The following is a 16,244-nucleotide window of genomic DNA, read 5'->3' on the forward strand; positions in this document are numbered from 1 at the left end:
ACCTCCGATACATGTTTTTTCTAGATCTAAAACAAGCCATCAACCATTGTTGCTCCATCATCAAGTCCAGCGCACGTGTATATGGTCTTCTCCATTGAGGTTTATTGTTTGTTTGTATAATGCTTCAAAAGAAGTGTATATTTGATTGAAATGTGATTGTGAATGTCTGAGAGTTTTGTTCCTTCATCAGGTAATTTTTCAACCTCATCGACAATGTGATGAATCATGAGTGGCATGGTGACATCTTTGTGGCGAGTGCTCCTTGTTTTCATACAACTCTTGGCCACAATCAACATGTGAACAATATTATCGATGGAAGTGAGACGAGAGTACAATGCTTCCCAATACTTGTCCATGTTGAAAGAACCTGTGTGAACACTGCTTAATCGACGAAAGCTTGAAAAACGTGTGCTCTTATCTGAAGAAGATGGAGAAGAATAAATGGAATGTGCAGAAATACCCAATGGAGAATTTGCTGAGGTGGCAATAGGTTCATTATGAGACAATGTCGTGCCTTGGTATTCTCTTTTCAATTCATTTTGATGTTTTCGTTTGTTTTCGAGAATCATCTTTTGCAGAAGAGGATTTCTAATTTCTTGCTCTTCCAATAGAATAAGTTTGAATCGCTCCAATGCCACAAATAATGCTGTCTCTCCATACGAGTTTGGTGTGTCGATGGAATAACGGAAATTGTGTGGATCCATATTTTTTCGATCATTGAATACGACTGGTAATGTCTCTTGTTCATGGGACTCCTCAAGTCGAATTCGAGTTGCTTTTTTCGAGGTCCCTCGTGAACGCTTGAAAAATCGAGAACCAGATTTTGCACTAGATTTTTGATTTTCCACACCACTACTGTTACTTGCTCCACTGTCATCAACAGGTGTTCTTGGTGCTTGGTTACTTCTTGAAGAGGAGCCTTCATTACTATTTGGACTTCTGAGTCGAGGTGTTTTGATTAAATTCGAGAGTTTTTCTAGACCTTTACGGATACGTGCAGTTCCTGGTGTGCTAGGTGTAGGTGCAGATTGACTACCGGAGGCGCTTGTGACATGCAAACGAAGTTCAGGAATGTGAATATGGTGACCTGTTAAGTGTGTATGACTATCGTTGAAAGAATCAGCAACCAATGAAGCATCACTACTGCCCACCATATTTTGCACAATGCTAGAATTGGATGGAAAATTCATGGAAAATAGTTCAGAGTCGCTCTTCTTCTTTGTGATTGGTAAATCTGCCATTGAATCTGAGGGATGTTCTCGATGATAAGAGTCAAAATCTGTGTATCTTCGTCGTTCCCTAATAGATTTTCTTTTCTGAATGTCTTTGACATTTTCGGTGGCAATGGATAAAAAGACTTGGACAACTTCAATATTGTTATACCAACAGGCAACATGAAGAGGGGTAAAACCTTCATACTTGTCATGTTCAAGGAATAACTTCTGATAAATTTCTTCTGGCAAGGAAATGGCACATAATGACAAAAATACAGCATTATTGGCAATTGCTGCTAAATGGAATAAATTAAGACCGTGTGCCTTGGTCTTGGTGGTGCAGCATGCACTATAATCAATCTCATTCAATAAAAACGTCCATATTTTCAAGTAATTTTCTCGTTCGTTTTGTGTCAAATCCTTATTCCAGTTTCGTGAATGAGTTCGAACAAATTTTTCAAATGACCCAAGTGCTGAATTTGGATAATAAGCAGGATGATATCTCTCAAAGAATTCCTCCGTTTCCATGGTGTCGTTGCAGTGAATGCTTAGTACGCTTCTCATCAAGGCCGTTAATCCATTGTCATCTCTCATGTTGGCAAAGGTAATTGGTTCAGAATAAAAATGGATTAATAATTTTACAATGTCATAATAACCTTTGGTCGCAGCAATGTGAAGTGCAGTAACACCTGAGTCTCGCTTCTTTAGAATTGGGGCTACACCGAGTAATATTTGAGTTTCTACGGCCTTTAAGTCATGCATTTCGCAAGCCAAGTGAATACCAGCATTTCCGTAAATATCTTTTTTACCCCAATCCATTTTTTTGGATCCTGTCTTGGTTACTGCTGTCAACAAAAGCGTTAGTACGTCACAATTACCCTTTGTAGAGGCAATGTGAAGAGCTGTTCCTTCAATCTTGTTCGTGTGATTCAAATTGACATCATATTTGCTTAATAAAAACGCTACAACTTCTACTTGATTGTGTTGAATTGCAATTTGAAGTAGTGAATTTCCGTTGTGATTATCTCTAACAGAGTTTACAATAATGTCATTTAACACACATTCCAAAAGTGCAATACATCCTTTCTTCACAGCATGAATGATAATGTTTGAGTTTTTTGCTACTTCATCGAGTGGTGTGAGTTTTGGGAGGTAAAATGAAAGCGATGACACAACTTGTTTCAGTGGAGATGATGGAATGACAACACCAAAAGAATCTCTCTTCTTAGCAGAAGCAGCAGATGTTCTACCATCTCTGAAATCTCTATCTAATGCTGAAGCTGCCACTTCTCCTCTAGCCATAGCCGAGGAAATGGCTCCTGCAGGTGAGGAGGCAAGCCTTCCAATGTGAGACTTTGTTGGTGTCACTGGAGAAGTTTGTAACGTGGTTGGTATCTCGCTAGACGCGCTTCTGTGCATGGATGAAGCTTTAACATCAAGAAAAAGGCTTGGTTCAGATCCAGAGGAAGAGGAAGCACTCGCTGCAGTATCTGTGAGTTTCAAAAGTTCGCTATTATTGTTTTCATGTGAGAAAAAATAATTATTACTATCCACAGCATAGGCAGCTAAAGAGTTGCTTCTCCGTCCTGATCGAAATTTGGGCTTTTGTGTTGTTTTGCTTTGTGACCTAGGGGTTAAAGGATTATTAGGCTGTGTTAATTTTCTTCTTGGCGTTTTGTTTCCAACATGTTCGTTTACGTGTTGTGTAATGGATGATCCAATTCCAACAATTCCTCCAAAAGCTCCATAATTTATGTTATCTGCACGAGGAGTTATAGTGTCTTGATCAGCATAACTTGTGACGCTGGTGATCGATCGGACAGACAACATGTCGTGAGTGAAATCCGTATTATCGTCTACATTTGACTTATTGTTGAAATCCAAATGAAAAAGTTGTCTTTTTGGCGAGGAGTTGTGTGTATTGGTCGATAAATCTCCTGCATTTTTCTGATCTTTGCCATGAATATGATTTTGACCATTACTTTTGCTCCTATTATGTCTGTACTTGTTTAACAGTGAAGATGTTGAAATTTGAGTGGCATTGGTTGGTGAATTGATTGTCACATTTGCCTCTTTTAAGGCTTTTGAGCTGTTGGCAATCAAATTGAAAAGGCTGCTTAGCTGTTGAGTTGGTGAAGAGGATGGTTTTTGAGATGGTGATGATGGAGAAGTACTAGTATTCTCTAGCAGTAATGAGGAGTTATTTTCCTTGGAAGGGCTATTATCTAGGTCAGTATTTTGAAAAACATTAGGAGTGGGAATATTTGTGGTTTTAGGGGATGAGGAATTGGCATTATTGTTGATTGTTGATGAAGCAGTAGTGAATGTATTTACATGATAATCCTCGTTATTCACTCCACTTGTGTTTGGATTTAATGAAGATAAAGCTATTGAACTAGGTGTTGTTATCGTTTGTTGAGAGTGAGAGGAAATTTCTGGATGCAACGACGATTGAGAAATTGATGAAAAAGGGGATGGTTGGCTTATTTTGTTTGAGGGAGAAATATTGGCCGAGGAGGAATTGTGTCGAGAAATTCCAAGATCGGCCATAGAGGAAGTTGTATCACGTGATGAGTTAGGGTTTGATACAGCTTGTTGCTTATTTGGCGTCGTTGTTGTTGAAGTAGTGGGGTGCATCAGAAATGATTGTGTGGATTTCAAAGGCGTCGATGTTTGAAAATTCAAAACAACTCTCCTTCCGTTAATGATAGCTACATTATTTCCGCTGTTAAGGCTTGTTGGAATAAAATGATGATGATTCATAGTGGTAGACGTAGTCGTCGATTGCAGCGTGGATGAGGAAGTTAATGATTTGAGAGAAGTTGTTGATGAAGAGGATGTTTGTTGTTGTGTCGTAGAAGAAGTGATGATGGTCGTAGTCGTAGCGGGAGTGGAAAAGGAGTGATTATTGGTAAATTCACTCAACGGCTTGGGCGACAGAGTACGATGGTTCATCTCTGATGATGCCGAGAGCAAAGTCGACGAATTGGAGTTGGTTGCTGATGAATGAGAAGGATGATGAAATAACACACCATTGGATGGATGTGGTGTTGTGGGATTATGTGCTCGATGATTATTCATTTGAGCCTCTCTCTCAAGAATACTTTCCTTCTTGTTGTGCACATGATTGAGATAATTTGCTAAATGTCGAAAGACCTTCCCCGAGAGTGCGTGCTTCTCTTCAGACGTTGGAGTTTTTACTGGGCTCATGGTGCTCGTTGAATGATGATGAATGGAGGCTGAAGCTTCGAGCAGTATGGAAGAAGCGGTTGATGAATTCTCATGTTTTTGAATATTTTGGTTATTGTTATGAGTACAGGAAGTGTGTGGTTGTGGTTGTGGTCGGAGAGTGGTTCGTATGGTTGGAGTGATTTGATCTTCTTCTCCAGAATGAAGGCTTTCTGCTTGTTTGAGAAGCTTGTTACTTTGTGTTTGTAGAGATGATGAGTCTAGACTGGTTGTTGGTTGATGATGACTATGCTGTGCTGGCGGAGCGGACGACGCTGCTGAACTTGTAGATTCAAAAGTGGGGATATTGTTGTTGTCGTTACTACTCTTCGATTCTTGCTGTATGGCAGATGTGTTGTTGTCAATAATTGTTTCTTGTTCCTTCCCAATGGTCTTCTCATGAATACAATCCGTTGTTGCTTGTAAAGTGGTGATGTTCGGTATTGACAGCTGATTATCTTCTTGAAAATTGTTGTTGGATGATGTTAAAGTTGTTGTGAGACTATTGCTCGTGGTGTCTGTGATTGTTGTTGTCAATGCATGATGGTCCAACGGTGTTGAACCCGGCGTAACATGATCGTTTGATGATGGCACCGAATCATCAGATGCCATTGTTGTTTCACGTATGGAGGAGGATGATTCTTCTTCTCTTTTAGGGCTGACAATTGTCACCTGTTGTTGCAGCATTTTTAAATTACGAAAAATAGTGCTGGCTCACCCTTTTGAAATGATCATTGTCGACAGACATATTAATTAAAGTATCGCCATTCAAATTCTGTGTCCTTTCAAGCAGGATCCAATCACAAGAAGAGAGCCGTTCCCTCCAAAAAAAATGAACGTTAAGGAAATGTTTGATAGCGTGGCGTTGAGCCTCATTGCCTTCTTAGAGTCTCATGAAGGGGTAAAGAATGTACAATTGTTTGAGACAAAACCAGCAACACAATCACAAGTAGATGCTTGGGAGAAGACGAACAAAATTACCATGCCATCGGAATTGAAATCTTTCTTGTTGTATTCGAATGGGTTTTTATTAAAGTGGAAAATCAGTTTATCGGAAGAGAGAGAAGTACAGATGGGATACATGTCCATACATTCCATAGAAAAGATGGTGGAAGTAAAACGCAAAGATGATGATACAGAATCCTTGCATCCATTTCATGCTGCATTCGAATTGAGTAATTCTACAACTCACTGTAACGGACGTGTGTGTTTTGTATACAAGGACCAATCACAAAATCCTGCAACTGCTGAGATTTGGTATCAAGATTTGGGAATGAATTGGTGGTTCATCTCAAAAACGTTTGTGGAGTATTTTCGACTCATGATTTTGCATTTGGGTTTACCGAACTGGCAGATGGTATTTACTGATACGGGTCTTCCATCCATAACGAAACAGTGGATTCGATTTCTATCTCCTCAAAGACTGCTCATTGACCTCAGTAGACTATGTCTGAACAAGGAGGCTCTAATAGAAATGCCCGAGAGTATGAATGAAGTTTTTAAAGTAAGAACAGTATCAAGAGTCACAGAGCTTCGAAATAAGAATAAGAAAAAGAAAAAAGTGTCTGTGAAGAAGAAAACGAAAATTGATCTTAAAAAACTGGACGCAATGGCCTCCAAGAACAAGAAGAAGGAAAAATCTTTTACATCCTCTGACAAAATTTGAGTCATGACATAGTCAGCCTTCTTCACAGACATTGAAATGATGAAGCGAATATTTGAAAGAATTCTCGTAATAGGTATCTAAAGTTTAGATTGACTTTACTGTTACAACAAAATTGGGATGGAAATAAGAATTAGAGGGAATCCATTTTCTCTCGCTCTTCAGCGTATCTCTCGGATTGATACCACTTTTGAGCATGACTTGCACATTGTCTTCGACCTCGAGTCTTCACGTACTTAGTACTAATTAAGCTCCAATTATGTCCACATTCCTTTAATCCTTTCAAGAAGCGAAGATGTTCATCATCAGACCACCAACCAGTATTGAATTGACCTTTAGTTGTATGCTTCTTCTTCTTTCGGATGGTTTGCTTTCTCTTCTTTTGTGGTGTTGACTTGTTGCCGTCTTCTTCAGATGAGACAATGAAATCTTCATCTGCATTATTGTAATCATTAGAGGCGTCTTCCATGTCATCTTCCTCCCCATTTGAAGATTCACTTCGATCAGAACCAGTAGGGTGAGGATGTTGATACACTTGAGATGATTCTGTCACAGATCTAGTATGGTACATTTTGGTATTATTCAATTGAGAGTTGGATGTCACAGAGGTTGTGGTTGTAGTTGTGTTGAGAATGGAAGGATGAGCAACTAGAGATGATCCACTTTCTGCATACCATCGAGATATCATCTTTCTAGGCTTTGAAATTCCTACTGGGCTGCTGATCAAATCCCAGTTCTGTTTTCTGTCCATATCCGATCTTTGTATAAGATCGTGTCGTTGTTGTGGTGTTGTTGCTGCAGCTGAACTTGTGGTAGTAGTAGTATGGAAGAGCGCGGACGTGTTCATCATCATTGATGGCTTCTTTCGTAAGAGCAATGATGACGATGAACCAGAGGAGCCATCGGTCAAGCTCTTCAATTGGAGCTTTTCGTATTGATTGAGATCTGAGTAGGAATCTTGCAGAGATGGTTCCATCAACAAGGGTGGTATATAGACAAATGAAGTGGTATTATTCTCTGATGAATAGCAACCTTTCAAAGATGACTGTCTGTGATCGGATCCAGAAGTGTTGGAACTCGAGTTGATATTAAACGAGGTTGGATTCTCTTTCAAACTCAGCAGAGCTTGAGCAAGAAAATCTTCGCAAGATGATGTAGCAGCCATTTCAAATATGATACAAGCGGTTCAAGATTACTATGATTTTCTTCTGACAATGAGTACAGGGGGTGATAAGCAGGCAAAGATGACTCGAGAATCACTAGTTGTGACAATTTTAAATTATTTGAATGATGAAAGGCTCTGCAACGAAGAATTTTATGGGAGGCCAAAACAAGGATAGAACTTTTTTGTTCTGTGCGGGTTGACAAAAACGCAGAGTAAACTTGGGCTGTACAACTCGTTAGAGATGAAATATGCGTTTTGACAATTCCTTCTAGATTGAGTTCAAAGGAGTGTTTGTTCAGACCACAAAATAGTTCCCAATAGCAATTGATGTTGAGACTTTTGTTTTAAAGATGTTGATCAACAAGATGGATCCTTGAATAATTTCAATGAAAATACGTCATCATATATCACACTGTGCAAGAACACACAAGTTTCATATATATCATATGGACATGAGCATGATTGTTACTTTTTGGTAGGAATTGAAATACTAGCATTGTTCCCTAACAAGCAATAAGGCATTTTGAAACGAAGATTTCTTGTCAATATCAATACTGAATTCGAACAGAGCTTGAGTTATCTTGTATCTCCACACAGTTTGGTGACTGTCCAATTAAAGAAAAAAAACAAAAGAAGAACTGAGTTTTACAATAATGAGTTTTCGAGTAGCGATTTCATTGGTGAAAACAAATGTAGAAGTTGTACGGATCTGTCCATGGCGATCACAGAAAATAAGTGAAGATGATGGACTGTTGTCAGTTATCATCTTTCTATTGGAGCTTGAAAAGAGCAAACTCTTGGAAGGATTACAGTAATCATTGTATACTGTAGAGGGAGACGAATCCACAATAATTCATCCACTGAAGGGCATTTGTGTCAAAGATATTTCATCCTTAATTCTTCTCAAATGAGATCACAATGAGATCTGAGAAGTTCATCTTGCTCTCTTCGTAGTCAAGTTCTTCTCCGCGGTAAAACAAACTTTTGCGTAAGAGTTTGTGAAATCTCTCAATTCGACCCGTGACACATGTCTGAACCAAAAACGTGGAATTATTATGTGAAGTGCATACTCGCCATTCTTTGGTTGCATAATTCATTCCAATCATGGATGGAGGAAAATATTCCAAGTTCTTTTGTTGGACAATTTTTTGCATGTAAGGCGAAGGTGTTGTACTGTGTAAATTGACCTTGACAGGAACTACAACTCCATTGGCAAACACTCCAATTCCTAATTGTCCAAAACATGCCAGACCTTATTGTGTTAAAGATTCATTCGTTAGATTTAAATGGCCAATGAAATTATAGTTGTGTTTGGTGCCAATCAATCAAACAATCACACACTCCTAAACTTACCACATACATATACATCCGAGCAAATGGTTACAAAGGCAGAATGATAAGGTCCACATGCAATGTCTTTGACATGATCATAATACGTTGGTAATTCCTCGTATGGCCATTTGATACTTGTGAGAGTTTTTTGAGAGGATTCCTTTCGATCCCAAATCCACATTTGTGCGAAAAATTCATTTCTTTCTGGAATATATCTCGTTCTTACATCTCCCATTCCAAGTTGTCCACTTTCATTATTACCAACTCCATACACAAAATGAGTGTTTGTGAGTAATAAGGTATGAGAACTGCCACATGCAATTTTTGATATTTTTACCTTGTCAAGTCCTTTCATTAATGTTGGTTTTGAAACATCCTTGATAGTGGATACTCCTGTTCCACACTGTCCTTGTGCATTTCTTCCAAATGCATAGACATTTCCTGATGATGTCAATACACAGGTAAAATTTTGTCCACATTTTACATCCACAAACTGCTCATCCTCCACACCAAGAGTAGGTTTTTTTTCGCTACTACTACTACTGTTGTTGATGCATTCCATGAGTGTTATTAATTTGCAGTGAAAAATATTACTTCCATTATTGTTGAAAGTTCCACAATACAAGAGTGTGTTCACGTTTGACGAGTTCGCATCTTGACCAGCCAGAAAAGCAGTATGATAGGAACCACAGCTTGTTTTCACAATGTGATAATTGGTAGGAACTATTTCCCATTTTGGTACGTCATTAAAATTACCAGTTCCACACTGACCATTCTTGTTACGTCCTGGTGATTAATGTCACATATTATTAATTATTGAAATATACAGATCATTTAGCAAAAACTATTAAGATTCAGCTCGATGGAAAGCAAAACCTACCACATGCCATGGCCATACCATTCGACAAGACAATCACTGAATGTTCAAAACCTGTTGAAGAATCGACAATGAATGCTCGTTGGTCCTTTGTTTTTGGTAAATTTAGAAAATCATTCTCAACTTTTTGGAGTGTTGATATTAAATTATCGTTCGACCATGAATATAATAAGGTGTGACTGTTAGAGGAGGTAGTTTGTTGTGACGCATTGTTGTTGATTTGAAAGCCCACTCCTACTGCTCTCCCACACATGTAAATGTCACTTGTCACATCATTGGCATCAGATACGCTGCTCGTCGTGATCAAAGTAAATGATGAATTTGAAATATTTTCCACTCGACAATATTGTCCATGGTGCTTTGGTTCATTATTTCTATTCAATCGGGTTGAGAATACTGTCTGAAACGATGTAAAGTGTTGTAAATGTGGCGAACCAGTACTCGGAAAATCATGAACTTTACAATTTTTCACATAATCCAAATGCGAGAGTGATCGGGCTGTTAATTGAAGTGAATAATTTTCTCCAGCAGCATACACCACGTCTTCATACGAATTTATGTGCTTGGTTTTCTGTGGATGAAGATTGGATGTAATGACGGATGAAGTTTTGGCAATGACATTTTCTGACATTTTTTGAAATGAAAAATACTGAACTTGTGAACTTGTGTTCGTATCTCTTGCAAAAAGAACCTCAACTTCAGTAATACCCTCTCTTATTAATGACAGAGGCAACATAAACCCAAACACTCATCACTCCATTGGCATATGGTTCAACATAGACAGCGAGAGCAAATTTCACATCATTTTCATAGGTATCATAAACCATGGTGTTTCGAACTTCTGTGACAATTTCCTTAATATCTTTGAAAGCAAAATTGAGTGGAAATCCATTAATGGCACTCGACTCGTTCACAATAGCAAGAGCTTGTTGTTGATTTTCTTCACTTAGAGGTTGATCCAATTTTTTGCTTGATTCAAAACTTTGAAGAAGATCCTTAAATGTCTTGCTTAATGAATTATCCCAAATGGTTGCCTTATGACGCCATTTTGAAAAACCTTCCTCAATAGCTCGTCTAATATCTTGTTCCAATCGAATGGCTTGATCGTTCGAAGTCTTGGTATACAGTAATTTCTTGTATTGGATTTTTCCTTTAGGATCTGATGCTTCCTTGGCAATCATCTTGTTTGCATCTCGTGTTGGATGATACAATGGATAGAATTGTGAAACATCATTCAGATCAAATTTCATCGTTGAAGGTTGAACTTTCTTTTGGACATTCACCCAAACATTATGTTGTGAAAAGATGGTGTGAATTTCTTGAAGAGGGCACAATGGATCGTCCACCGAATATTTCTCACCGGTAACTGGATTCCAAAGCCACAAACATTTTCTATTGTCTTGATAGGAATGAGATGAGTTTTGAGAAGCAGCGTTGTTTTCCACTGTTAAAACATAGGCAGTCTCACCTTCAGGAACTCCTTTTCCAAGTACTACAAATGCCAATCTTCCAATGCTCAACAAGTAATTACACAAGAGGATGGCATGCTCTTCCCAATCTCCTGCTTTAGTATCCAAAAACTCTTGAGATCCTACCCATGTATCATTAGCTCCATACGCAAGAGAATCATCGACCATTGGAATTAGTGATACAAATCTTGCGAGCTCTGCAGCTGTTTGCAACTCAGTAGGTGGATCCTGTGGAGTAATATATCGAGTAATAAGAGTAGCTTTGCCTTCAATATTAGGAACCAGACATTTCACAGTTCTTGAGCCCACATGTTTGGTCTTTTTCACTACTTTCATCCACCATTGACAATATGAGTAAACTTCTGGTCCTTCTCCTGTCACAACAAAGTCTTCAACCTTTTCAGGTGTTGGAAGAGGAGGGTCCAAAGTAATACACACTGTAAGGGCAGAGTAGGCGTTTGCATCATTCACAGACTTGCTATAGCCCAAGTACAATGGTGGTGTTTTCAATCTAAATGTACCGACAATTTTTCCATTCTGGAAGAGTGTTGAGAAAGGTACAGAATAGGAACCTAGCCACTTAAATTCAGCTCGTTGATTGATGGCATTGTAGTCTCGCTCGTCTTTTAATCCTTCAACCGTAATTTCATCAAAAACATCAAAGTAAATTTCCTTATCTATTAATTTCAAAGCTTCAGTGCTATAATCATTGTTGGGTGTTTGTAAATTTAGTGTTAATGTCTGATTATACTGAGGAAAAGGTCCTTCCACAGATTTAGTTCTCTGCATTTCTCCATCAAAAGTTACTGCCACAAATGATAAGAGACGCTATTTAAGAATAGTTTCAAATTATTTGTACATCTCACACAACATTGGTACAAGATACTTACATCTGGTAAAGTTTGTTCTTGATTGGCTCTTGACATGGTAATATAATTAATGGTTTCCTTATTTCCACCAGAAGTAGCTTGATCGTGCTCGTAAATACTTGTAGCACCATTTTCTTGCATACGATTTGCCATTTGCATTTCCAGACCCAATTCACTTGCATTCTTGAGCCGTTCTTGTCTGTACGTTCTGTATGTTTCGTTGTTACTATCTTTTCGAACTGGAAAATTGTATCCCCTTGTAATTTGAACCAAAATATTGCAAGAAGTAATTTCGGAAAGAGGAGGAACTTGTTTTTGTTTGCGTTTTGGATTTAGTGGTCTATATTCCTCAAATAATTCTAAAATGGCATCTATGGAATGATGGAAGGAAGGAAGGGGTGGTTCTTTGACAAATTGTGAAACACTGTGTGATAATTGTGTTAAAACGTCCAATCATTATGTGAATCCAATACTTACTCGACATTTGTCTTAACCAAACGCTTTGCCTTTCTGAGTATTGAATTATTTGCGTGCCTTCTGACCTGATTAATGTAGGATGATAATTTTGCTTCGGTTGAAAGAGATTTGATAATCTTTTCTTCATAGCTTTTAACAACCCTTGGTTGTATTTGATCGAGATCGAGTGGTATCAATGGTAGAGGTACCTTTCCTTTCACTTCGTCTCGCAACTTTAACAAGTGCAACCTTCTTTGATATGCTGAATTATTAAAATCGTCAAAGAAGAACAGTTCATCCTCTTGTTCAGCAAGATAAAAACCTTTGCTTGATAAATCATCTCTATCCAACTCGTTTAACATGGAAAGGAGTCCTGTATTTCTTGGATCATTGGGATCAATATTGTTTGACTCCATCCATGATGTAATTTGTTTGAGGTTAAGTAAATCTCTTGCAGTGGGTAAATCCGTTCGTTTCTTTTCGACCGGAGGTTTTGGTGCCTCAATCATTCTATCTGCCGATGGTTTCACCCAAGCAATGGACATTTTCACAAGTCCACTTGTATGACGTGTTGGTTTTGGTAAAGATTTAAAGAGTGGTGTAAATAGAGACAAAGGAAAAGCTCCAAGTGCTTGCAATTCCCAAACAGGAGAATGAGCCGTGGGTGAGGTGAAATTAAGAGTCTTCATGTTGTCCATCTCGACCTTTCCTGATCTCTCCAAACCTGGTACAGGAACAAAAACTTGTGAAACAGTCCTATCCAACCATCCGGATTGCATTACTTCTAAGCTGATAGATTCTGGCCACTTGAAAACACTCACCGATACAATCTCATTAAAGTTAACAGTAAAGTCAGATCTTAATTGTTGACTCGTGGTTTTGCAAACGTAATTGCCGTTCACTAAAACGTTTACATGATATGAGAGTTGGCTGAGTTGATTTCTTCGTTCAATCTCGGTCTATGTTTATACAATATATTCAAAAACACAATGTTTTACGAAAATAAACCTACCGGTGGAAGCTCTGATTCTTTTGTGATTTCAGTTTTTAAAATTTCAGGAATAATAATAGATTCACCAGGATATCTTCTGTGCATTCCCATTCGTTCAATAATGCGCTTCCTTTCACTCTCCTTATCAAAAACTGGGAGTTTAGGTGGATCTTTCTTTGACGCAACTAAGAACAGTGACGAGTAGTCTTGTTCTCCAATTGATATTAGCTGCTCCCTATATTCAATTACCTGTTGAATGTATTTCCATTGCAGATCCTCTTCCATCTCTATTAACTCTTGTTCGATATTGTATTGCATGACGAAACTATCATCTTCTTTGTTTGTTTCTACTGTTCTGAACCCCATTTTTAAATTTGTGACCGTGTATCGGTGGTTTGACCTTATTTTACAAAGTACATCCCAATTACTAATCATACTATTTACAAGCGTGATTTCCTTAAACTCTTCATTTTCCTGGAAAGTATGTCAACATTGATCAAAATTGTTCACATTTAACATACCATAGCTGTTCGAGCCTGTTTGATTTCCGAACGCAATACAGACATTTCACGTTCAATCTCTTTCACTTCCTTTGTTAAATAACTTAATTCATCAAGTGGGTTTGTTTTCTTAATTGCTTTATCCTTCTTTCCTCGTAGTCTATCCAATTCTGTTTGCAATGCCTAAATCGACAGGAGTAAGTTTGTTTCTTCTTGGATAAAACAAAGGATACCTACCAATATTTTCTTCTGATAATAATCAAATTTGTCAGCAGTCTTCAGCTCTTGATATCTATCAAAGGCATCAAGAATTTTTCTTGTGACAATTTCTTCTTCAGTCATGAGTGGATGATCGTCAAAAATAATCTCTCGTATGTCAATGTCGATTTTGAAGTGTTTTGAAGCTGTAGTTGAACGCAAACTCTTAGTAGGTATGGTTCTCTTAAGACCTATCGCATTATTATCTTTCAAGTCAAAATCAAACTCTCCTGGTTTGGTAAATACATTATTAGTAGGATCTAGCTGTACAATTAATTGCCCGTTTTCGTCAAAAAATTTCGAAATTCCATCTTGTTCTCGCATTAATCGATGCTCCAACAAATGTTGACCTTGTTCAAGAAGAAAGGGCTTCTTGTCAGAGAATATTCCTTCCTCTTGTGGGTCAAAATATCGATAAATTGTCGAGTATTCCTGTGACAGTTTTTCAATTTTTTGTCTCAACTTTTCTGACATGGTTTTACATTCTTCTGCTTCTTTGGTTTTTTGTCGTGATAAATAAATTTCGTGTAATTTGTTGAGCTCGTTCACTCTAATTTCCATTTGTTTTTTGACACCCTCCACTACAGGCCTTACTTCCGAAACAAAAGTCATGTGCTCGAGAAAATCTTTTTTTCTATTTTCTTTTTTGATGATTATCGGATCCTTTCGTTCTGCCAATTTAACATCATCTTGTTTTTCCTTTTCCAATAATAATTTGGCCACAAGATTGTTATCTTCTTCTTTGTTATCATCAATATTTGTTTCTTGGTTGTCTTGATTATTATTCAAAGGATTGGATGCATGAAGCAGCGAATTACCGCCCTCCACATTGCTTGCGGTTGATGTAACATGTTCTTCGTTGGTCTCGTGATGAGCCAGGCTTTGCAGATGCGAATCATTTTTAATGTTGTCTTCGTCTTCAGCACTGTCGAAGAGTTGTCTTCTCGCACGACGATTTTTTCTCTTTTTCCTTCGCGTGGTGTCCTGTTCGTCCATATTGTCACCTGTATTATCTTCCTTACTTCTTGATGGTTGGTTGACAAAATGATCTTGATTCATTTCTGTACTCTTCAAAGGAGACTGTTCTCGCTTTCCTTCATCTCCTGCAATAACTTCCCGTGGTGATGGTTTTGATGAGGATGGTCGACCCGATCCTGGTCTATTATTATAACCGAAAGACGATGATAATGAAGCTTGTTGCGTTTTTTGAAGAGAATGTGGTTGTTGATCTTCAAACACTTCGTCTACTTCTTCCAACATTTTTTTATTTGTGAATTTTTGTATTTCATTGGCGGGTTGAAATACAAAAATGGTTTATTGTTATTGTGGAGAAGTTCAAAGAGTATTGAGGGTTGAAATGGAATTTGTTTGTTTATATGAAAGAATGGTTTTGGCAAATATTCAACTTAGAGCAATTCTGGGTCGTAGTGGAATTCTTCAACACCGGTCGATTCTGTTCATAGATGGACAATTCCGACAGGCATAGCATATGCAACAATGTGTTTGATAATTAATCGATGGTTTTTAAATTAATCCAATTCAATGAGTATATGATGAGATGATTTTAAAAGTGTTCGTATTATCAAAATCATTCGGGTTGTAATTTTGTCATCAAGAATAATATCCATTCATCATCAATAATCATCGACAATGACGATTATGACGAAGAGTCGGTCATCCTGTGTCATTTCTACACACATCATCATATACTTACTTGTACCTAACAGCGATGAGATAAATCCATGAATAGGCTCACTCACATAAGGAGCAATACTAACAACAGCACATCCGATGATAAAGTATACAAGCTTTCTCTTCATTTCGTTCGTAGCCTTTCTCTTTGGAGGTGGCTGAGGTTTACCTCTTCCGAATGGTGAAAACATTTTTTTGAAGGAGGAAAATGTTCTCTCAAGCCAGCAATTTTCCAATCAATTTGAATCACTTCACAACAAAAGTGAACATGATGACAAATACGTTAATTAAATATTTGAAACATATTCCAAGCTATGACCACCAACTTGATATCTTTTCACAACCGTCCTGTTTGTGAATACATTACTATGTGTTTTTGAAAGATTGACAGCTTTCTTCTTTAAGACATCCGCTCGCATAAACCCAAATAAATCGCTTACAAGGTATTTTTGAGAGAACAAAAATTTGCGAGTCAACCACGTGAAAGCCTTTTTGCTTGTGTGCGGATGCACCTGGTCGTCAACTAGACA

At 37.9% G+C, this 16,244-nt stretch overlaps 6 protein-coding genes across 6 annotated transcripts; 1 reads left to right on the top strand and 5 right to left on the bottom strand.

Annotated features, from left to right (window-relative positions):
* Nucleotides 1–101: 101 nt before the first annotated feature.
* Nucleotides 102–5,129, bottom strand: C9374_006845 (uncharacterized protein; the record flags this gene model as incomplete). The annotated part of the gene is made up of 1 exon (XM_044696750.1): nucleotides 102–5,129. The coding sequence occupies one exon, from the start codon at nucleotides 5,127–5,129 to the stop codon at nucleotides 102–104; it is 5,028 nt and encodes a 1,675-aa protein (XP_044555208.1).
* Nucleotides 5,130–5,274: 145 nt separating this feature from the next.
* Nucleotides 5,275–6,108, top strand: C9374_006846 (uncharacterized protein; the record flags this gene model as incomplete). Its single annotated transcript, XM_044696751.1, has 1 exon — nucleotides 5,275–6,108. The coding sequence occupies one exon, from the start codon at nucleotides 5,275–5,277 to the stop codon at nucleotides 6,106–6,108; it is 834 nt and encodes a 277-aa protein (XP_044555209.1).
* A 130-nt stretch (nucleotides 6,109–6,238) lies between these two features.
* C9374_006847 (uncharacterized protein) lies at nucleotides 6,239–7,270 on the bottom strand (the record flags this gene model as incomplete). The annotated part of the gene is made up of 1 exon (XM_044696752.1): nucleotides 6,239–7,270. The coding sequence occupies one exon, from the start codon at nucleotides 7,268–7,270 to the stop codon at nucleotides 6,239–6,241; it is 1,032 nt and encodes a 343-aa protein (XP_044555210.1).
* Nucleotides 7,271–8,163: 893 nt separating this feature from the next.
* On the bottom strand, nucleotides 8,164–10,110 carry C9374_006848 (uncharacterized protein; the record flags this gene model as incomplete). The annotated part of the gene is made up of 3 exons (XM_044696753.1): nucleotides 8,164–8,522; nucleotides 8,624–9,388; nucleotides 9,483–10,110. The coding sequence occupies 3 exons, from the start codon at nucleotides 10,108–10,110 to the stop codon at nucleotides 8,164–8,166; spliced, it is 1,752 nt and encodes a 583-aa protein (XP_044555211.1).
* A 67-nt stretch (nucleotides 10,111–10,177) lies between these two features.
* Nucleotides 10,178–15,282, bottom strand: C9374_006849 (uncharacterized protein; the record flags this gene model as incomplete). The annotated part of the gene is made up of 6 exons (XM_044696754.1): nucleotides 10,178–11,776; nucleotides 11,839–12,241; nucleotides 12,295–13,232; nucleotides 13,286–13,738; nucleotides 13,786–13,947; nucleotides 14,002–15,282. 6 exons carry the CDS (start codon nucleotides 15,280–15,282, stop codon nucleotides 10,178–10,180), a joined length of 4,836 nt encoding a protein of 1,611 aa, XP_044555212.1.
* Nucleotides 15,283–15,428: 146 nt separating this feature from the next.
* C9374_006850 (uncharacterized protein) lies at nucleotides 15,429–15,905 on the bottom strand (the record flags this gene model as incomplete). The annotated part of the gene is made up of 2 exons (XM_044696756.1): nucleotides 15,429–15,475; nucleotides 15,737–15,905. The coding sequence occupies 2 exons, from the start codon at nucleotides 15,903–15,905 to the stop codon at nucleotides 15,429–15,431; spliced, it is 216 nt and encodes a 71-aa protein (XP_044555213.1).
* Nucleotides 15,906–16,244: the final 339 nt, after the last annotated feature.

The sequence above is a fragment of the Naegleria lovaniensis genome (genome assembly GCF_003324165.1).
Source record: "Naegleria lovaniensis strain ATCC 30569 chromosome Unknown tig002, whole genome shotgun sequence".
In the NCBI taxonomy this organism is placed as follows: Eukaryota; Heterolobosea; class Eutetramitea; order Acrasida; family Naegleriidae; genus Naegleria; species Naegleria lovaniensis.